This window comes from Cricetulus griseus (genome assembly GCF_003668045.3).
Source record: "Cricetulus griseus strain 17A/GY chromosome 1 unlocalized genomic scaffold, alternate assembly CriGri-PICRH-1.0 chr1_1, whole genome shotgun sequence".
Lineage (NCBI taxonomy): Eukaryota > Metazoa > Chordata > Mammalia > Rodentia > Cricetidae > Cricetulus > Cricetulus griseus.
Window position 1 is genome coordinate 64,698,611 of NW_023276807.1, and position 23,145 is coordinate 64,721,755.

Below are 23,145 nucleotides of genomic sequence, written 5' to 3' on the forward strand. Positions count from 1 at the left end.
ATTAAGTTTTGTGCACACATCCTAATAGGGAGCTTGGTTCTCGTGGAATTTTGTTAGGGATTCACTTTGACTTAGATTTTCCACTTAGCATCAACTAAATTAATCTATACTTTTGGGACCTCAGTGAGTTTAATTCATGGATTATAGCAAAGTCCTAATGACTTATAAGGAGGACTTTGGCTTGGCTATAACTTCTGAAATGTGACATCACACAGGTGGGGATTTTGATAATCAGCTTGTGGCAATGGGGTATTAGAGCCTCTATTTAGGGACTTTCAGAGCAGCCTGATGCCTATGTGGACTTCCTGTCTTCAACTTTACCGGCAAAAATTATTTTTGGTTTTCCTATGCCAACACAAATCTTATGAATTTTGTGGTGACCTCTTGAGAGATAAGAAACATTTCAGGATATCTTGAAAGGATTTGCTATTTCACACACTCCATTTTTTTTGTGTTGAACTAAATGAATTTACTCAAGACACACATTCATTCTTTACTATAAAGCACCTGCATATCCTGTCAGATAAAATAAAACCACTTAATGCAATGGGAAGTACATAGGTTTGAGGTGAAGCAGGGTTGTATTGCTGAGTTTTTGGTCAAACTCCATGGAGTCGCTGCTGTTGTTGGTGAGTGAAGGGGTAGGCTAGGGACGCTAGTTCAATCTCAGTCACTCCCTGTTTTCTTATATGCATATTCTGTGTGCACAAGCTGGATCTAGTGGAAATTAACAAGTTACAGGGAAGAAGCCAAAAAGGAAAGGTTATTGGCTAGATGATATGATTTGTATTAGCTGCCACCTTCACAGACGGTCAGAGGCTGGTCAGCCTACTTCATTGGTGGGCAGATGCCCTTAGGCTTCTCAGTGACTTCATTAGTTTCAGTGTCTGAAGAAACTATTTACAGAGGCAAGTGAACAAACAGGAAACTGGGCAGTGATAATATAGGAAAACTAAACATGGGATCCAAACGTTTTAGAAACTTTAATGTGTTTTTTTTTTATTTTTATGTTTGTCTGATATATCCGAGGACAGATCTGGTATACAGTGACCACCACTATGTGCCAGTTTTGTAGAAGGATTTTTAAAAGTGCAGTAACAACTGTACTCTACCAAACTCTACTCTGTCTACCCACAGTGTTCTTGAGATAAGCCCCTCCCCAAAGAGATGTGGAGTTCATGCTTCAAGTGTGATGGGCATACCTCAGGGATGCTCCAGTTGCTACAAAGTGATTGCCAGGGACACTCCTATCCTCATTACAATCAATTGACATCAAAGGGACTTCTAACTTTGCAGAAGGCTGGGTGCTCAAGGATCTAGCTGTCTGTTGAAGTTGCACCTAGCCTAAGTCACATCATTTAGCCAATGGGATTTCCTTTTGGCCTCTTCCCTGTGACTTACTAATTCCTACCAGACCCCACCACAAATGGCATATGCATACGGGGAAACGGTCTTCAAAATGGTTGGTAGGAGATGCCTGCTTTCTGATATTGTCCAGAATATTATTCTTGGGTTATATTTGTTGTTTTGCTCATTGCTGAGACAAAGGACTTGACAGGAAACAAAATAAGGGAAGAAAAACCTTATTGGGTGCGGGGATCAGAGGTATGGTCCATTGAAGTGGAGAAGGTCGACACAGGACCAACCCTGGAAGGAGCAAGATGCGATCTTTTTCCATTCTCCCTTTTCATTTAGTCCAGGACTCTAGCCCTTAGGGTAGTACCACACACATTCAGGGGAGGTCTTCTGATACCAGTTGTTCCTCTCTGAGGTATACCTTGTTAATTCCCTGGGCATCTCATAATCCATTCAAGTTGGCAATCAAATCAGATGTCACAGATGTTTTTGTAGATGATCCACACAACTTTCTGTTAGTTAATTATAAAATAAAACAAACCAAACTGGGGATTGCCTAGTATCCAAGAGGAAGCTATGAGAATCGGAAAAGCTGGTCAATGGTATTTGCAAAGACATTGAGTAGAGTTTCACTAGGACTGTCCGGGCTGTAATATATGACATTGCTTTAAACACACTGTAGACCTTCATCACATATAATGTTGGTTTGAAGCAAGAGGTTCTAGAACTGCCTCATCTGCTTAGTAGGTCTGTTCAGTCTTTGCATTCAGTTGTCCACTGCACATTGGTAACATGCTGGAGGGGCGATAACCACAGCAGCTTCTATATGTAAGTCAGTCTTCCCCTGAGCAATGGCAGGTACAAGAAGGCAAATATCTACCCAGTACACATCTAAATTTCGTTAGCAAGCATTGTTTGTTCTGCTAGTATATCCATGCATTTACTCATCCATTCGTTTCTTCAGTGAAAACGTATCAAGAACGTCCTGTATCCCAGCCACGGTATCCCAGCCACGGAAAGGTGCTAGCTGTCAAATGATGAGTCCATTGACTTCACTCCTGCCCCCAATAAACAATAAACATGTTCAGAAATATTTCTTTGAAGATACAGAAGATAGTTAAGCTGAAAAAGAAATAATATGATTATGTTTTTGCTTTAGGCCCACTATTCTGAAAGTGTGCTCGATAGTTTGAATAAGAAAAAGAGCAAGATATCTCAACACTGAGAAATACAAATGTTGACAGTTGCTTATTACCTTAGTGTATAATCTTGTGTATTTTCCTTTGGGCATTGTTACACACGGACACACACACACACACACACACACACACACGGACAAACACCCCTATCTATCATATATATATATATATATATATATATATATATATATATATATATATATTATTGTGAAATACTTTTCAAATCAAGAATTGAGATTCAGAGTAATTAAGTGACTATTAAGATTTAATCGGATTGTGCAAGAAACCCCTAGCTAGCTACAGAGAGTTGTTTTCTGTATCTCATGCTGTACCTAACACTCTGCATCATTATTTGTGAATGAAGTCCAGTTAGACAAGATTTATCACCTGTTTTCCCAGCAAAGAACTTCCACAGGTGAGACATTGCAAGGCCTTGGCTGATACCTTCTAAAATAAGACTAAGAAGCACATGTTCAGTGTACAGGGTAGATACAGCCCAACCTCACTTTACTGAGCTGTCAGCAGAGGCAGCAGCATGGTAGAGATGGCCTCTTTCATTGGAGTGATCATGTTTAACTTCCTATTTCCTACTGAATCCTCCTAAAGTGTGATGCGTGGTTCTGATACTTTAAACAATCGGGAATAAATGCACTGGGTTATTCTTCCTCTCTGTTGTTGCAATTTTCACAGCATGACATTTAAAAATGCATTGCTGGTTACACACCAGGCTTGGAATGGATGCTTAAGAAACGGCTGCAGAGATAGTTTATTTTGTATGCGACATTTTCATTTTTAACTTGAGGGTAATAGCATAGTTCCAGATATGTTTGCAGTCTTTTCGAATCTTAAGCTTGATAGTTAGTATCTATTTTTAAATTAAGACAGGTCATCTCGCCTTTTCCAAATGAGGGGTCTACGTGACTAAGTGTTTATAGGGAGTCTAATTTTTGTATTATCTCTCTGCTGATACAATCATTGGCTGTGTGGCAACTCTCTGCATTCCTCCCTGACTTCTGAAAGGGTAAATTTACTATAATTTACCTATGTCAGATTTCATTTGTATCATTCTAGAGGAGGCAGCGTTTGTTTAGTGTCACCTCTACTCACTTGGTAGCCTGTCAGTCTGAAGCAAAACATGACACCCAAAGATGCCTTGGCTCAGAGTCCTTCTGGGCACCCAGAAACTGCCTTCAGGCTACTCCACGGAACTCATGGGTGCAGTTGTCTTTTCAATTTGATTGTAACTGGGTTGTATTTTAGTAGCCAGAAGTATCCTAGGTCGTGTTTTGTTCCATATGTGTGAGAAAAAGTGTTCACTATATACGGTGTTAAGAAATGTGTCCTGCATTTCTTCAGTGGAAGAAAAGCAGTTGAAAAATATAAAAAGGAGGCATCATCAACTAGGAAGTAAATTGCTGATGATGAGTGCAGGGTGGCAAGTGACTCTACTGTGAAGGGAGCCAGACAGGAAGAGAAGCAGAGGAAGTGGAACAAGGCCTGGTGATGATGTCTGCACTGCCATGTTTTAATCAAAATCATCCTATGTATAAATATCACTGATGAATGTACTTGTCAGGTTTCCAGGCAGTTACATTAGTTTTTATAATTAGAGGAATTATTCGAGGGCAAATTGCATTACAATCAAAGAGGTAAACTCAGAATTATCGTTCCATACATTAAACAAAAGCCACAAATATCATTGGCCTAACCAGCACCCAGAGCTAACCTATAACCTAAAATCTATGATTTTTGTCCTCACCTAGTGAGGTATCTTGGGAGCTTTCATGTTTCCATAAAATGGAAATGCCCTGGGAAAGTCTATGGTGTTTGCTCGGTATCTCAGTGGAGATGAGTTGAGAGGGCAGTGTGGGACAAGTGGTGGAGAACTGAGTGTCAGCATCCATAAAAGCTCCAGGATGATCCAGCATTGTTGACTGAAGCTATGCCCTTCCTGCAGCAAAAGCCATAGCAGCCCCCAGGTAAGAAAGAAGGTCAGAAATTGTGGCTTTATCAAACATTTTGCTTTCATAACTTGAAATTCTAAAATAGATTGATTTTTTCCTCTCCTGAGAACTTAAAGACCATATATGACCAGTTCTCTCCCCGTAACAATAACATCATCTATCACAAAGCTAGGATAGAAATATAAGGATTTGCTCCCTGAGCCAAGACACATGGGGATGGGCCTAGCCCCTATCCCAAAGGATACGATAGACTCTGATGATACCCTATGGAAGGCCTCACCCTCCCTGGGGAGCAGAAAGGATATGTGATAGGTAGGGTTTTAGTTGGGGGGGGTGGAAGGGGAGGAGAGGAGGGAGAGGGAACTGGGATTGACATGTAAAACAACCTTGTTTCTAATTCAAATAAAAAAGAAATGTAAGTATTTGTTTTATGAATGATGGACACTGGTGGGTGAATTTTTTATGGCTGTAGAATCAATGTTGTGCTTGTCTTAACCTGGGGCTCCCAAGCTGGCATTTGGTGCAGCAATGAGAGGCAGGCAGGGCTCCCTGGTGGGTTCTTCTACAGGTATGTTTTACTATTATCCTCATGAACTCTACGTCTCTGAGCATGTTATGAGGGACTATGCTTGTAGTTTAGGTTAATTGAGAGGGAAACCAACCATAAATACTGTCAGCACCATTCCTTGAATTGTGATCCTGACTGAATACCACAGGGAAAGGAAGCCAAACACAGCATTGATCTCTCTCTCTCTCTCTCTCTCTCTCTCTCTCTCTCTCTCTCTCTCTCTCTCTCTCCTTCCTATGTTTGCACTGTGACTCTGCTTCCTATTATTGCTACAGTGTGACCAGCCTCTTCCTGTTTCCTCTACCAAACCCACCTGTGACGATAGTCAGTGTCCCCTGGAGCAGTCAGCCAGAATAAACCCCCTCTTCCTTTATTTGCTTGTATCAGGTATTTTGCCACAGTAGTGAAACAAGCAGCAAATACAGTTTGCCACTCGGAAGCACAGCTTACCTTCAACTGTCAGATTTTTCAGGCTGCGGGCTTTGAAGGCAGATGGATGATCTCAGGTCACTAATTAACCCAAATTAGACTTAAGTAACATCTCAGTCCACTTCAGCATAAATCATGAGGACACTTTATTTAATTTAATGCAACACACTATACTTTGCTCAAAGAGTTAAATCTCCCCTTCCGACTTGTGGGTTCTGGTCTTTTGTGTCTTCACTAGAAGTCTCTCTGGCTGATGTCACCACATGTTCCTTGAGTGGCTGAAAAATGAATGATTCTTACTCTTACATCTACATGACATCTTTACATCATCTCAAGCTCTTCACAACTCTTCTTATCTTGAAAAGTTCCTTTATACTTCTCACATACTCCCTCCCTATCTGTTCCTTCCCAGCCATGTTGCCATTATAACCCCAACATTACATGCTCCTCCTGCTTCAGCTTGGCCTGAGTTGGGATGAATTCACCATTGGCTCAGGCATGTGGTTGTGTCAATGTCCATCAGTCACTGCAAAGGGGGTAGACAAGGAAATGAGACAGGGAATACCCACTGCCTGGGCTCATCTTTCAGTGGGAGGAAACAGATGATGTAACTTCTGCTATGTCAAACATGCTATGCATGTTTCTGTTGAGGCCTCAATAATGCTTTTAACTCAGTAAAAACCTCACCAGTTCCCTCTCATTGGGGCTGACAGCCATCTAGCTTCCCACTTTCAGCCGAATTGCCAATGGTCCTCTCAGAAAACACTGACACCTAACTTCTTCTGTGCCACCCAGCCTTAACCTCAAGCTCATTCTGCCTATTATGTAGCATCAACCATAGTCTCTTGAAGTACTTTTTTTCATTTTCTTAGGTCTGGTTCAACTCTGTATAAGGTGGGGCTTGCCTGATACCTACAGAGTCCACATGGGCCTTCAGTTCATTGATAGCTGTGTGGATATTGAACCAATAAGTAGGCTTGCTATTCCCTTTCTCAAATGTTAATTTCATCTTGATTTTGGTTAGCTTAACATAGAAAACATATGTTAGTTTCCTACCAATAAAAATGCATGGTCTGCCAGAAAAAATGTTATTATCCCCTTTTAGTGTTTAAATATAATGACCATAGGACATAAAGACAAACACTGTAAAAATGAAATTTCACACCTCCTTGCTTAGTGATGGAAAAGCATGCTTTCCTGTGTAGCTACCAGAGTTTGAATTATGAGACACTAAACTCTGTGCTTTTTGGAATGAAAATTGTGAGAACTGTTCTGTCAGCCTGAGCTTATGCTGTTCAAGTTTTTTCTTCATTTTGAAAGTAAAGTGCATATTGTTTTTAGAGAAAGATTATTTTTCCTGCAACTCTTTCTGTGTTGGTTTGATGATATTTTCCATCCCCTAATCTTTTATAAAGTAGACATGAGCATGCTAACATCCCCAGATGAATGCCTCCAAGGTCAAGTATTACAGATGTAGGCTTGAGGATATTTGAGAGCAGAAAGAGCCCCCTGTGATTACTTGGTCTCCACTGTCCCCAGAAGAAAAGAGACAGGATAGATGCTCACAATGACAGCTTGTAAACAGCAGTGTGTGGAGCTTTGATAGGGGATCTTACAATCGACACAGCAGTGTTGCTTACAGATATTGCAGGTGGGGAGATGAGGGCCTTCAGTTTATATCATATCTCTCCAGGGTTCTGTCACCAACAGGCAGATTCATGGTGAAGCCCAAATCTACCTCATGGTGCACCCTGAAAGCAACCTGACACATATCCAGGCTTCATCTACCCATGTTTTATCAGAAAGCGCATTTTATGTTCTGGCACATTGTTATAATGCTGGCAATCAGAATCTTTGACACTGGTGATCCTGCCTGAGGTATGATGAGCATCCCTCTTTAATGGGGATGAAGGGTGGGAGGGACAACCCATTCCATGTTGATGTTACATCTACAAATGCCTTTCCTTGGAAGATGTCTTAGGAGGAAAATAGGTTAAAGCAGAGAGAAACTGGGGCTCTGAAATACAAACCCCGATGTCCATAATTAAATGAGCAGAATGTGTTGGCACATCCCTATTTCCTCATTTATTAATCAGGAAAAATGACTCAGACACAGAAGTCTGTGTAGATTGGACGCATCTGAATATGCTTGCAAACGGTGGGGCATATGCAAGGTCCTCACCATTGTATTTAATGTTAAGGCCTCATGGTTTCTACACAAAATTTTACACAGTTGTTGAAACAGATAAATGAGAGCATTAAGTCATTTTCCTACATTTCCCAATGTAGAACTTGCTGAGTAGGAACACAGCAAAGACATATAATATATTCATTTAGGGCTAAGTGAATGAATGCCATAGCAGGACCATGGGTGTCTTTAGTGACCTTAGGTGATTTTAGGTGACCTTCAATGACCTACATATTTTTTAAAAATTTAGTGAATTTAAATCTCTGTGATCTCAGAACTAGAAGTGACATGCCATGGCTTCTGTAAAGAGACAGGAATTAATCATTTCCAAACTGTGATGCCAACATTGTGCATGTGTTGTATTGTGTTGTTATAATCTCTACTTCTCCCAAGTGCCACACCATGGTGTTTTTTCCAAGGTGGCTGTCTGCATCCACAGGAAATGCTTCTGTGGATTCCATCCCCATCCTCTCTTCTCTTAGGCTTCACATGGCCAAGTATTGTAGTGATGTGGAGTGGAACTACACCTCTGAGTTTTGAAAAATACTGAGGTTTCAGAATAAGTAAATCAAATTAATTTATTGATATTCTAATTCCAGTGTAGGCAGATTTTTCTGTCCCACCAGCTGCTCTCCAAATAACCACATAGAGATTTAATATTAATTTTAAATATTCAGTCACTAGCTTAGGCTTATCTCCAGCCAGCTCTTATAACTTAAATGAATCCATTTCTAATGATCTATGTGCTGTCCCTAGGTTCATTTACTTGTTCTGTGAGCTATCCATGTTGCTTCTTCATCATCTGGCTTTCAACCCCATAGACTCTCCTTTCTTCATCCCAGTATTCCCTCTGCCTCAAAAATCCTGCCTAGCTATCAGTCAATCAGCTTTTTATTAACAATGAGAGCAACACATTTTCAAAGTATACAGAAGAATTACTCTACAGCATTTCCCACTTTTTGTCTAAATAAAAAGGAACATTTTTAACTTTATGTTAAATTTCTATTACAAAAGTTCTCAGGTAATTAACCAAGATTAAAATGAATAAAAAAGTTCTAAGTTTTCATTTTATATTTTGTGCTGTGCTAAACAAACATTATAAATTGTGAAATGAAAATATATAACAAGAATCCATATCACATGACCTTTAATTTTTTCCTTTTATATTTAAATTAGAAGCAACCTTGTTTTACATGTCAAACCCAGTACCCTTTCCCTCCCCTCCTCCCCTGCCCCCTACTGATGCTCTATCCCATTCCCTTTCTGCTCCCTAGGGAAGGTGATGCCTTCCATGGGAGATCTTCAAAGTCTATCATATCATTTGGAGCAGGGCCTAGACCCTGCCTGTGTGTCTAGGCTGTGAGAGTATCCTTCTATGTGGAATTGGTTTCCAAAGTCCATTCAAGAACTAGGGATAAATACTGATCCACTACCAGAGGTCACATAGATTAACCTGACCTCCAAACTGACATCTATGTTCAGGGGGTCTGGAACAGTCCTATGATCCCCCTTGTTTAGGTCAGTTGTTTTTTGTGGGTTTCTCCAGCCTGGACTTTACCCCTTTGCTCATCACTTCTCCATCTCTGCAACTGGATTCCAGAGTTCAGCTCAGTGTTTAGCTGTGGGTGTATGCTTCGGCTTCCATCAGCTAATGGATGAAGGCACTAGGATGGCATATAAGATAATCATCAATCTCATTATCAGAGAAGAGCATTTAAGGTAGCCTCTCACTAGTCCTTAGATTGTTAGTTGGAGTCAACCTTGTAGGTCTTTGGACATTGCGATAGTGCCAGATTTCTCTTTAAACCTATAATGGCTCCCTCTATTGTGGTATCTCTTTTCTTGCTCTCTTCTATTAGTCCCCTGACTAGATCTTCCTGCCCTCTTCTGTCCTCCTCTTTCCTCCTTTTCTCCCCTTCTTTTTCTCCTAACTCCCTTTCCCCACCCCCATACTCCCAATTAGCTCAGGAGATCTTGTCATTGTACTTCCCCCTTCTCCAGGGACAGGTATGTCTCTCTTAGGGTTCTCCTTGTTTCCTACCTTCTCTGGCAGTTTGGATTTGTAGGCTGGTAATCATTTGGTCTAGGTCTCAAATCCATATATGAGTGAGTATACCATTTTTGTCTTTCTGTGACTGGGTTACTTCACTGAGGATGGTTTCTTCCAGTTCTATGTATTTGCCTGTGAATTTCAAGATTCCATTGGTGTTTTTCGGCTGAGCAGTACTCTAATGTGTAAATATACCACATTTTCTCTATCCATTCTTCAGCTGAGGGGCATCTAGGTTGCTTCCAGGTCCTGGCTATTCCAAATAATGCTGCTATGAACATGGTTGAACAGATGTCCTTGTATGAATGTGCATCTTTTGGGTATATGCCTAAGAGTGGAATTGCTGGATCTTGTAGTAGACCGATTACCATTTTCCCGAGGAGTTGCCATACTGATTTCCAAAGTGGCTGTACAAGTTGACACTGCCACCAGCAGTGGAGGAGTGTTCCCCTTTCTCTACAGTCTCTCCAGCATAAACTGTCAATTGGTATTTTTTATTTTAGCCATTCTGATGGAAGTAAGATGGTATTTCACACTTGTTTTGATTTGTGTTTCCTTGATGGCTAAGGATGTTGAGCACTTTCTTTTTGTGTCTTTCAGCCATTTTAGATTCCTCCATTGAGAATTCTCTAGTTTGTTCTATACTCCACTTTTTAATAGGATTAGTTGGTGTTTTGGTGACAAGCTTCTTGAGTTCTTTGTATATTTGGGAAATAAAAGCTCTGTCAGATGTGGGGTTGGTGAATATCTTTTCCCATTCTGTGGGCTTGACATTTTGTTTGTTGACAATGTTGGTGGCCTTACAATAGCTTCTCAGTTTCAGGAGGTCCCATTTATTAATTGTCAATCTCAGTTCTGTGTTACTGGTGTTATGTTCAGGAAGCAGTCTCCTATAGCAATTTGTTCTAGGGTGCCACCTACCTTCTCTTCTAAGAGGTTCAGTGTGGCTGGATATATGTTGAGATCTTAGATCCATTTGTTCTTAACTTTTGTTGATGATGATAGATAAGGATCTATCTTCAGTCTTGTACATGCCAGCATCCAGTTATCACAGCACCATTTGTTGAAAATGCTTTCTTTTTTCCATTGTATAATTTTAGCTTCTTTGTCAAAAATCATGTGTTTGTAGGTGTGTGGGTTAATATCAGGGTTTTCAATTCAATTCCATCGGTCAACCTGTCTAGATTTGTGCCAATACCAAGCTGTTTTCAGGAATATCTCTATAATAGAGTTTGAAGTCATGGATGGTGATGCCTCCAGAGTTTCCTTTATTGTACAGGGTGTTTTTGCTATCCAGAAAACAGGGTCTTTTGTATTTCCATATAAAGCTGAGAATTATTCTTTCAAGGTCTGTGAAGAATTGTGCTTGAATTTTGATGGAGATTTCATTGAATCTATAGATTGCTTTTGGCAAGATTGCCATTTTTTTCTATATTGTTCCAAGAGCATGGGGGAATCTTTCCATTTTCTGGTATCTTATTTAATTTCTTTCTTTAAAGACTCAAAGTTCTTGCTATACAGGTCTTTCACTTGTTTGGTAAGCATTACCCCCAAGATATTGTATGTTGTTTGTGGCAATTGTAAAGATGTTGTTTCTCTTATTTCTTTCTCATCCCATTTATTTCTGTAGAGTAGGGCTATTGATTTTTTTTAGTTAATCTTGTATCCTGCCACTTTGTTGAAGGTGTTTATCAGCTGTAGGAGTTCCTTGGTAGAGTTTTTTGGGAGTCACTTATGTAAACTACCATATCATCTGCAAATAGTGAAAGTTTGACTTCTTTTCCAATTTGTATTTCCTTGATCTCCTTTTGTTGTCTTATTGCTCTAGCTAGAACTTAAAGTACAATATTGAAGAGATATGGAGAGAGTGGACAGCCTTGTTTTGTTCCTGATTTTAGAGGAATCACATTGAGTTTCTCTCCATTTAGTTTGCTTTTGCCTATTGTCTTGCTTTATATTGCTTTTATTATGTTTAGGTATGTTTCTGTTATCCCTGATCTCTCCAAGACCTTTATCATGAAGAGATGTTGGATTTTGTTAGTCTTTTTCAGGTGTATGGTTTTTGTTCTTGGATTCTGTTTGCCACTATTTTGTTGAGTATTTTTGCATCAATGTTCATGAAGGATATTGATCTGTAGATCTCTTTCTTAGCTGTGTCTTTTTGTGGCTTGGATACCAAGGTTATTGAAGCCTTATAAAAAGAGTTTGGCAATGACCCTTCTGCTTCTATTGTGTGGAGTACTTTGAGGAGAAATGGTGGTAGCTGTTCTTTGAATTTCTGATAGAGTTCTGCACTTAAGCCATCTGACCCTGTGCTTTTTTTTGGTTGGGAGTCTTTTGATGATTGCTTCTATTTCATTAGGGGTTATAGTCTATTTAAGTTGCTTATTGGTTCTTGATTTAATTTGGTAAGTGATTTTTTTTTTTTTTGGTTTTTTGAGACAGGGTTTCTCTGTGTAGCTTTGGAGCCTATCCTGGCACTTGCTCTGGAGACCAGGCTGGCCTCAAACTCAAAGAGATCTGCCTGCCTCTGACTCCTGAGTGCTGTGATTAAATTGATAAGTGATTTCTATCCAGAAAGTTGTTCAATTCTTTTAGATTTTCAAATTTTGAAGAGTAGAGGTTTTTAAAGTATGACCTGATGATTCTCTGGATTTCCTCAGTGCCCATTGTTTATATCCCCCTTTTCATTTCTGATTTTGTTTTTTGCATGTTCTCTCTTTGCTTTTTGGTAAGTTTGGATAAAGGTTTGTCTATCTTGTTGCTTTTTTCGAAGAACCAACTTACATTGATTTTTGTACTGTTTCCTTAGTTTCTACTTTATTGATTTCAGCCCTCAATTTGATTATTTCCTGGCATCTACTCCTCTAAAATGAGTTTACTTGTTTTTGTTCTAGAGCTTTCAGTTGTGCTGTTAATTCTCTAGTGTGAATATTCTCCAATTTCTTCATGTGGGCACTTAGTGCTATGAACTTTCCTCTTAGCACTGCTTTCAAAGTGTCCCATAAGTTTGGGTATGTTGTGGCTTCATTCTCATTGAATTCTTGGAAGTCTTCAATTTCTCTTTTTATTTCTTCCTTGACCCAGGAATGGTGCAATTGTGCATTACTCAATTTTCAGGAGTTTGTAGCTTTTCTGCAATTTGTATTGTTGTTGAATTCCAATTTTAAAGCATGGTAGTTTGATAAGATACAGGGGGTTGTTTCAATTTTTTGTACCTGTTGAGGTTTGCTATGCTGCCAATTATGTGATCGATTTTAGAGAAGGTTTCATGTGGTGCTGAGAAGAAGTTATATTCTTTTGTGTTTTGGATGGAATGTTCTATAGATGTATCTATAGATACACCAACTGGGTGTATCATAACTTCTATTAGTTCCATTCTTTGTTGAGTTTCTGTGTGTTGGTCCTGTCTAGTGGTGAGAGTGGGGTGTTGAAGTCTCCCACTATAAGTGTGTGAGGTTTGATGTGTGATTTGAGTTTTAGTAATGTTTCTTTTATGAACGTGGATGCATTTGTATTTGGGTCATAAATTTTCAGAAGTGAGACTTCATCTTGATGAATTTCTCCTGTGATGAGTATGAAGTGACCTCCTTCATCTCTTTTGATTGATTTTAGTTTAAAGTCTAATTTGTTAGATACTAGGATTTCTGCCCCCACTTGTTTCTTGGGTCCATTTGATTGGAAAATCATTTCTCAACCCTTACTCTGAGGTACCATCTGTCTTGAAGTTGAAGTGTGTTTCTTCATGCAGCAGAAGGGTATATTCTGCCTTTATATCCATTCTTCTAGCCAGTTTCTTTTTATGGTCTAGTTAAGGCCCTTAATATTGAAAGATATTAATGACTATTGATTGTTCATTCTTGTTTGTTTTGGATTTGTTGGTGATGGTGGAATTGTGTGTGGATTTCAACCCCTTTTTTCTTTTGGCTACTGGTAAAGTGGGATAATCTATTGCCTATGTTTTTCTGATTGTAGTTAACTTCCTTGGGTTGGAGTTTCCTTCCAGAACTGTCTGAAGGGCTGGACTAGTAGATATCACATGACATTTATTAATGTTGATATTAACATATCTGAGTATTTGAACAGATGACTACAGTCAGTTTATCCTCTATATGTGTTTATAGTGATTTATATATATCTTTAGAAAGGTTTTAATAACTCATTATTTTTGTAGTTATATGTAATATATATACATAAAAATGACAGAACATAGATAGTAATAATCCTATAGTATATTAATTGTCATGTTCTTAAAATATTTTAAAAATCATTTGCATACTATCGAAAATGGACTGTGAGTACTTTTGATATAAAAAATTAATATTTCCTATTTTTAAGAATCAAAGAGTTGGGGCAGTTGAAATAGTTCAGAACTTAAGAGCGCTTTCTGATTTTCAAAGCACCTGAATTGTTTGAGCCATGTTGAGTGGCTTACAACCACCCATAAACCACAGATCCAGGAGATCCCACATACTCATGGCTTCTACCAGCACCCACATGCACATGGCATCTCTCTTTCATATACTAGCACAAACACACACATAAAACATACACAGTAATAATAAGAGTCTGGAGAGATGGCTCAGTGGTTAAGATCACTAGCTGATCTGCAGAAGATCCAGATTTAGTTTCCAGTACCCACATGCTGACACACAATCTTCTGTAACTCCATATTCACGCAATCTGGCACTGTCTTCTGGTTTGCAAAGTTACTGTGCACACATGCTTACATGCATGCAGTCAAATCACCAATATACATAAAATAAAAATAAATGCCCAAAATCTTAATATTACAATTTTAAAAAAAAAAAAAAACAAAGAATTGACAAATGGAAGTTTTGAGATTTAATGACAATACATTTGATATGATGTATTAAATATAGAGTATTTTAATGCACATATAATTTATAATTGTTGAATTAAATATGTATTTAGCTAAATATATACATTCAATTTTTGTATATTTACATATGGGCTTAGAGCATCTGTCACAATGCATGAGTTACATGGCGTCTATTGTGAAGTTAAATATTTATCTTTAGATTTTTAGACAGCATGTATACAATGAAACATGTATGCATGTATACAGGCACACATGCATGTGTGCACACACCTATGAGATACCCAAATACACATAGAGATTCCCAAGTCAGTTATGTGCTGAGTTCACACCTTTTCCTCTTATTTCTGCCCTGACATCTCCAATCTCATGCAAAGAAAACAGATGTTTTTGTGTGGATTTGTCACCCCTATGAGAAGACTATAGTGAGCATCCTATAGGGTCTTTTTGCACAAGCCCTGACAAGCATTCACAAATCCTGAAATCAGAGTTTCAAGTGTCCAAAGTGACTAGGAGAAAGTCCAGGCAGCAGCCCTTGGTTGTGTCCTTCCCCCTGCACTCTCTTTGTAGATTTGACCTGCCTCCACAGGTCAGTGCAGGTGGCAGACAGTCTCCAGGCCCTGACATACACTCTTCAAAGTATGTCAAGGCCTGTGGAAGCTGTTGACAGGTCACTCTTGAGGCTCTCATGAGAGGTTCCCTGGTGTTAATTTCATTAAGCTTACAGAGGTTTTTATATATGACCATGTTTTATTTTTTCCTATTGCCTTTGAACAGTAAAGAAAGACCGTGGTTTAATTTGAAGATACATGTGGAAAATATGTCCTCTTGGAGAATTTCCTGCCAGGGTTATTTGTAAGCAGGAAGGATAACTATTACTATGACAGCATCTATCGAGTATGCTGCTTGCCTCTGCCTCCGGCAGCTAATCAGAACTGGGAGGCAATTATGTGAAAAGAGTGGTACCCAAGTGTGGGCCAAGCAGTCTCTATCTTTGTTCTGTCATCAGGGCTCATTTGTTCTCCTTTGTGCTTCTCAATAATGGAGCTAGGGAATCATATTAAAACTTAAAATATACCTTAAATTTATAAACCACTATAAAAAAAACAGATTAATTGAAGCACATACTGGCAGAATTTTAGATAAGAGAACATGGGAAATATTCAGATATAAAATGAAGGTAAAGATATTTACTAGGAAAACGTGCTTAATGAACATTGCATGAACATATTTGGTGAGAAAAAGCATATTTTCATAATTTATGTGTTTGGAAAGCTCAGCCCTCGGCTCTCATATGACAGCAAGTTCTATAAGTCCGACTGGAGATCGGTTAGTAAGAAATCCTTAATGATATAAGAAAAACAGGGGATTTATGACAGTCTATTTCTGTATAAACTACCCCGTCAACCTGACAAGAACTAGTAAATATTCCTGATCAAATGCCAACAGCTCTTACTGTACTCATTTGCATGGAGGCAGTAGGCGTTTATTGAATGCTGGTGGATAAAAACCAACCCCTACCATAGGTTTAAAATATTCTACAGGAACAAAAAGGAAAACCCAATGCCTTTGTGTGGTTCTGTAGCTTCAACCCTTGCTATGCTCTGATGAACGTCATTGAGCAACAGTTGTACTATCATCAAACCAATCATATTTATTGTTTCAAGAGGAGGCCTGCTGAAGATCCCTTTGATGAAATGATATTCCATAAAGTCCTGAAGAACAGGAAGGCATTATTCATGAGTGTCTTCTCTGTTGGTGAGGAAAGACCAAGGCTTCTGTATGCCTTAGGAAAATGTGTGCATGCTTATTTATTTCAAACTCAGAAGTCTGTGGTCTCTTGTGTTCTCCCTTGACACACATCCAGGAACGGGCTATCACTCATCAAAAGGTCAGGGAAAGAGTGGGGACATTAACTGCTTAGAAATCTGAACTAGAATTTATTTTGTATGACATTCTTGATTGTGTCACCTCCCTGAAGATTTTAAATGGGTAGTTTGTCCCAAAGTTGATCCAGCAGAGATATATCTAAAGATCACTAAAGAAAAGGGGGGTCAGCGGTTAAAAACAAGCAATAATATTAAGCCACGGAGTTCACTGTTAACAAACAGTGTAAACTCCACATGGCCTATGGTCCTTACTCCACTGAGGGATTGTCTAGGTCACACTGGCCTATGCATGAGATTTGGGGAACTATCTTTATTGATAATTGACATAGGAGGACCCAGCCCACTATGATAGGCACCATTCTCCTGGGTTTTATCAAAAACTATTCAAGCATGATCAACAAGCAAGCCAGGAAGTAGCATCCACCATGGTTTTTCTTGTGCTCCTTGGCTGAGTGAACAGCCCTGAATTGTTTGGCATGGAGCCCTGCCTCCAGATTCCTGTCTTGAGTTTCTGAGTTCCTGCCTTGGCTTCTTTCAATGGTGGGCTGCCCCTTGGACATTTAAATCAAATAAATTCTTTCCTTCCCAAGTTGCTTTTGGTCAGTGTTTTTATCAGAGCAACAGAAAGGAAACTAGAACCTGGTGAATGGTATCAAAATTCTGGTGGTTTGTGTCTTTCAAGTGGGTTTTAATGTGAAAATCTTGTGGAGTAAAGGTCAAACCATTTGCACATTGTACCTGGAGATTCTCACAGTTAGCACCTGTTGATTTTTGTATGATTGTTGTCATAATTATTATTCTCAATTATTTATAATTACATAAGTACAGGCCTCATCTCCATTAGGTGGTGTCCAACTTCCCTTGTTATCAAAGCAGGTATCTATACCATGGCATCCTCAGTGGCTCCTTCCCTGGGTGCTTGCTCTAACTTTGTGGTTTGTTCCAGATAAGTTCAATGTTGGTCTTAACTGTCATTCCCTAGAGCAGGATACTTAATCGGGAAGTATATTAAACTCCATGGCATATCTCACAGTGCTTTGTACCCAGATTTACTTGTTAATGCAGATTTACTCTGCTTAACAAGCTATGAAAAAGCCATATTAAATATATGCAGCAATCTGGGAGATGTTTCCATCAGTGAAGTGCTTGCCTTACAAGGAAGAGAACCTAAGTCTGATCCCCCAGAACCCACATTAGAAAAGAGTTAGAGATGGTAGTGTTTGCTTTTAATCTCAGTGGAGGAAAAGCAGCAAATTCCAGGCTGGTGAGAGACCCTGTCTCTGAGAGAAAGAGGAATGTAGGCAATATCTGAGGAGTCATGAAGGGTAATGTGGGAGATTGTCTTCCAGTGTCCACACAAATGCACACACACATATACACCTCCCAAACACAGACTCACAAATAAATGTCTATATTATCATAATCTCTACATTGAAAATCCCAAATCCAGTCAAAGTTTGTACAAATGTTATCATCTGTAACCAATTGCTCACTAGCAAATTTACCTTCCTTTTTTACATATATACACAGTCACAGTATGTGATGAGTCTCCCTCTATTCAGTATTTCAGTTTTGAGTTTTAACTCTTTAGACTGGAATTTAACATATTTATTGACATCTGTGAATCTTGGAAAGATATAGTCTAACAAAATTAGAGTTAAATGCTATTTGTGTGGTTAACTGCTCTATTTTGAAAATATTTTTCTGAAGCTCTGGGAGCTCTGCTTGTGAGAAGATTATTCCCACATCTCTTTGTTACTGCCATAACCTCTTCTCAATTTTGAGAGGCATTACTCACTTACAACGTGGAAAACAGCTGTGAGGAGCTTACTGTTGGCTGGACCATACCCTGATTGTACCCTGCGTATTCTGCCACCTTGTCATAACACACATCTTCCCGTTTCAGTTGCCTCCCCATCTGTGTACCTGTCTACTATATACAATCTTTTTTTTTTCTGTTTACACCCTGTGTCCTCAGTGAAGTTCGTCAAAGCATCCCTTGCTCCTTAAGGTTTTCAGTGCTGTCACTATAAGATCAAGAAAGTTTTCATCTAAGTTAGATGCATATATCCATTCTTCACATCACTTCTTAATACTGCCCTACACAAAAATTTTAAAAACTGAATGGACAATTAGAAGTACACTTTTTATAAACCTTAGTTCATTTGTTAGTTTCTGTTGCTGTGATAAAATACTGTGACCAACAATGACCTAAAGAAGAAGGTCAGTTTTGGCTTACAGCTCCAAACGGAAAGTCTATGATGATGAAGGAAGTATGGCAGCAGGCACTTAGAGCAGGAAGCTTAGAGATCATATTTCAACCACACAAGGAAAGCGGAGAGAATAAACTGGAAGTGAGGTGAGGCTACACTCTCAAAGCCAGCCCCCATTGATGTAGTTCCTCCAGCAAGGCTTCACCTTCTGAAGGTTCCATAACCTCACCAAATAGTGCCACCAATGGAGGAACACGTGCTCAAGGGCCTATGAGGGACATTCCTCATGCAAAACTGCTCCTTGGTGCTCTGGTTCTGACAGACTAGAATACTGCAGACACAGAGGCAAGATCCTGACCTGGTGAACTACTCCTGGCAAAACTCTGTTGTTTTCATCCCAGTGGGATTATGTTATCCTGGGACTAGCCAGAGCTATTCTGTATGAGACCTCAAGTCAAGAAGGACTCTGTATGAGGGACTTAGCTAGAGGCAATACATGGTAGCAATCATCTCAAGATTTGAAATCACTACTTTATTAGATAGTCTCAGGGAGTAGTAGCTAATGAGCCATTCCTACTGGTTTATATGCATAGGATACTCAATAAAACCACAGGCTGGAGGAAAACAGACCTTTCAGAATTATAGGTAATTACATATTTACATCCACAACTACATTTATACATATGGGTATATATCTGTATTATAACAATAGCTATGTTTATATCTGTTAGCATGAATATTTACCTATATGAGTGATTATGACTACTTACAACTATAGCTACAATTACATCTACTGTCTACATATGAAGAGAGTTGTATATAGATATACATGTATATGCATATATGGCATACATTTACTAGTTTTAGGCATTTTAAACACACAGTTCTTAGGCATTAAATTTATTCACACTCCAAATCATCTGTCATCAGCCATTTGTTAATGTTTTTCTTTTACCCACTCAAGCTTCCAAACACTTAGGAATAACATCACCCTCCTCCCTGCCCACAGCACCCGACAGCTTCTATTCTCCTTTTATTTGGCAAGGTCTCCATGACCTTAGATGAAACCTCAGCCTCTAGTGATCAGTGTTTGGTTGGGTTTTGCTATTTCTTTATCTTTATTGCTTAACTCTTTTTGTCCACCCATCTTTGGGTAGCAAAGGGCCACTGTGGCACTGTACTGTGGACCCTTCTTGCTTAGGCAACATAAAACATGTCTTCCACAGCTCTCTAGGTCCTGTGTGTGGGGAGTCAGCAGATCTGTTTTCCACTGAGGCTGCTTTTCTGTGGTTGCTGATGGCTGTCCCCCATAGGCTTCTCTGTGATTGTGCCCTCACATGCTCACCACTCTCAACTCTACCAGTTGTATTAGGATTTAACTGAAACATCAACTCACATTACTTATCTCCAAATACAGGTGCACCTTGAAGGACTAGGGTTTGTGGTTTCAGTCCCTAGCTTGTGTGGGCTTCATTGAGCCACTACAAGGATATGGGATCCACTTGTGATTAAATTAACCTCTTCAAGAGAGGATACTACCTTTACCATCTGATTTCTGTTCTTTCTTTCCCCCATTTCTCTCTTAATTTCTGTTTAGTTTTTCTTGTTTTATGCTGACAAAGTTTAATTCACTTCTTCTATGAATATTCTAATTCCTTTGTAGTTACCTAAGAGTTACACATAACACTCGAAAATTATGAAATCAATCCCAGTTTACTATTACTTATATACCAAAATTTTCTCCTTATAGTTCAACCCCTAACATCATGCTATTGATTTCATAAATTATATCTTTTAACATTAATATTCAGCAACATAAATTTATAATTATTTTATGTATTTGTTTCAAATAGTACATAAAACAAAAAGTTAAATGAAAAGAAAAATAATGATATTACATATCATATGCATATAATTTACAAATATATATGTCTATTTTTCCAGATATATTTTCCTATGTGTTTACTTTTATGGGCAAACCCATTTTCAGTGGTTTGAAGCCATATCTAAGGTCTTTTCATTTCAACTCAGAAAAATTCCATTTATAATGAACTATTTTGCCTTTGGTTTGTCTGAAATGCCTTAAATTCTGTGTCTTTTGAGGAGGATAGATGTACAGTGTACCCAATTCTTTCCCCATGGCTGTTTCTGCATGCGTTTCTCACAATGCTCTATAGAGAAGGGATCCCCTGCCTTTGTGCTGGGCTTCCCTTGGTCTTTGTACATGGCTTTTTTTTCTACCCTGTGCTGCAGTAATTGAAGACACCGAAGTCCAGGTATGGTGATATCCAGAGTACAGAACAGATAGACTCTAATACCACATGGGGATCTCTTTGAGAAGTTGGGGATGTACCCCAGCATCCCACTATTGGGCAGGATCACAAGCCCACTGTTAAATACATTTCTGACAAGAAAGAAGAAATGTCCTTGATTGGATGAGACAGTTTATGTAGGGTGTGATGGATGTTGGTGTGCCATCTATTTCATCCAATATGCAGATGGTCCTTAGAGACTGTTCTGTGATGTTGGAAACCCAGAAGGAGGCTTAGGAGACTCAGAAACTGCACACCAACTGGCATTCCCGTGTCAGTTCAGTGTAAAGCACATTCAACATTTAAACTTGTATTAACTTTGTTAGACTATATATTTTTATAGTCTTACTGGTTGTCACCCACACTATTATCCATGGGAAATAGACAATGCTGGCTTCTTCATAGGCACAGGCTTTTCCCTAGTCCTATAAACTGGCCCAACACAAGAGCAACTGTTAAAAGCAAATGAGCTTCTAATTAAATTTCCACCTCTTCAATAGAGGAAATAACTAAACCAAAGAGTATCACCATCCTTTAATGGACAAAGGTGTCTTTGATTTTCAAGTGCGAAGGTTCCCTTTAATGTAGCTGAGCTGTCTCCAGCGTAAGAGAATTCACTTTGAGTCATGATCACTGAAGCTCCAAGTGTGTCTTTCGTACATTTTCTGAGTGTTTCCTTGATGACTGTGTAACCTTCTGACAACATTTCTCTCTGTTGTAGTGACCCAGGGAGGTGTGGCTTTGGTCTCTGACATGTGTCCAGATCCTGGAATTCCAGACAATGGCAGAAGAGCAGGTTCTGACTTCAGGTAGGAAACAAGATAATGGCTTAGAAAGAGGGTTATTTTCTAACATGTATCCCTGGCCTGTCATTTCATCTCATTTGTTCTGTTGATGAAAAGTTGTTATTAATTAAGAAGCTGCAGTATTTGCAGAGCTCTAGACATAGTATGGTGATAGTTTTCAGTATCCTGACGAACTTTGACTCTCAAAGTATGTGAAAAAAATTTGTCTTCAGGTTTTCCCATTTGTGTGTGTGTGTGTGTGTGTGTGTGTGTGTGTGTGTGTGTGTGTGTGACTTGATAGTCTAATGCTTAAAAATAAAAATCACAAAAATTTCATTATAGCTTTGTGATTATTGCCTCAAATAAGCTTTTAGAGTGACAAATATTACTGGCACTCAGTGCCATTTACTCTAAGATGCTGCCCTCATCATTTTAGGATTATGACAAGCTAGAGACCCCTCTCCAGCTGCTGTACCGTGATGCAGCTGTGATTATAAACACTCCAGGGCTTTGCATTTCCTGTCTCCTAGAAACCTAATGTTTTTCACCTTATGTGACGGGCCTAGTAAACAAGAGTAATCTGAAGAAAATCAAGAGTGAAGGGCACAAGAAAGGAGTTTTCCTTCCTGTAATCTGCCCATTTGTTTGAGAGACAGACAGAATTAAGGCTACTAACATGGGCTGAAAAGATGTGCTAGCCATGAGGAGGGAAGTCAATGGATATTCAGTGAGCCTGACACAGCAACAGTGCTGTTAAAGAGGATGGAGAAACATCGTCTGTGGGATGGCTGTCACAAAGTTAATGGTATCACTGGAATTTCTGTTACTGGGTGAGTTTAAGGGAAGGTTTATTTCGTAACCTAGTCTGGGAAACTTAAGATCAAGGGGCCACATATGGCAAAGTCCCAAAGTGTGACAGGCTATTGAATGTGAGATTGGGAGCATCACTGAATGAGGGTGCTTGGGCCTCTTCCTTCCATCCTATCTGTCTCTGTCATCTCTCTCTCCCTCTCCCTTTGTCCCTCTCCCCCACACACACTCTCCCTTTCTTCCTTTCTCCCTAGGAAGTCATTAAGATCTCATCCCTGGTCCACCCTATGATTCACCTAACCTAAACCACTTTCCAGTTCCCACCTCTAAAGACCACAGCTAGATTAAGTTCTCACCCTTACAATAGGATCCTGTATCTAACCTACACAGTCCATGCAAACCACAGCTTCTGTAAACAGTATGCTTTTGTAGCAAAAGAAACAAAGTACAGATGTGGCAGAAAGACCCCAAATGCTGCATAAATCTTAGACTCTGACTAACAGTCTCAGGGTCAGGTTTAGAAAACACTTCTCTGAGAAGAC

The 23,145-nt window shown here is 39.2% G+C and overlaps 1 protein-coding gene across 1 annotated transcript in view; it reads left to right on the forward strand.

Moving 5' to 3' along the window:
* Csmd1 (CUB and Sushi multiple domains 1) overlaps positions 1–23,145 on the forward strand; it is a 1,205,306-nt gene that overhangs the window by 737,412 nt on the left and 444,749 nt on the right. The window contains exon 8 of the mRNA XM_027388213.2: positions 21,730–21,817. Coding sequence (XP_027244014.1) covers positions 21,730–21,817 — 88 coding nt within the window. The remainder of the gene's footprint in view (positions 1–21,729; positions 21,818–23,145) is intronic.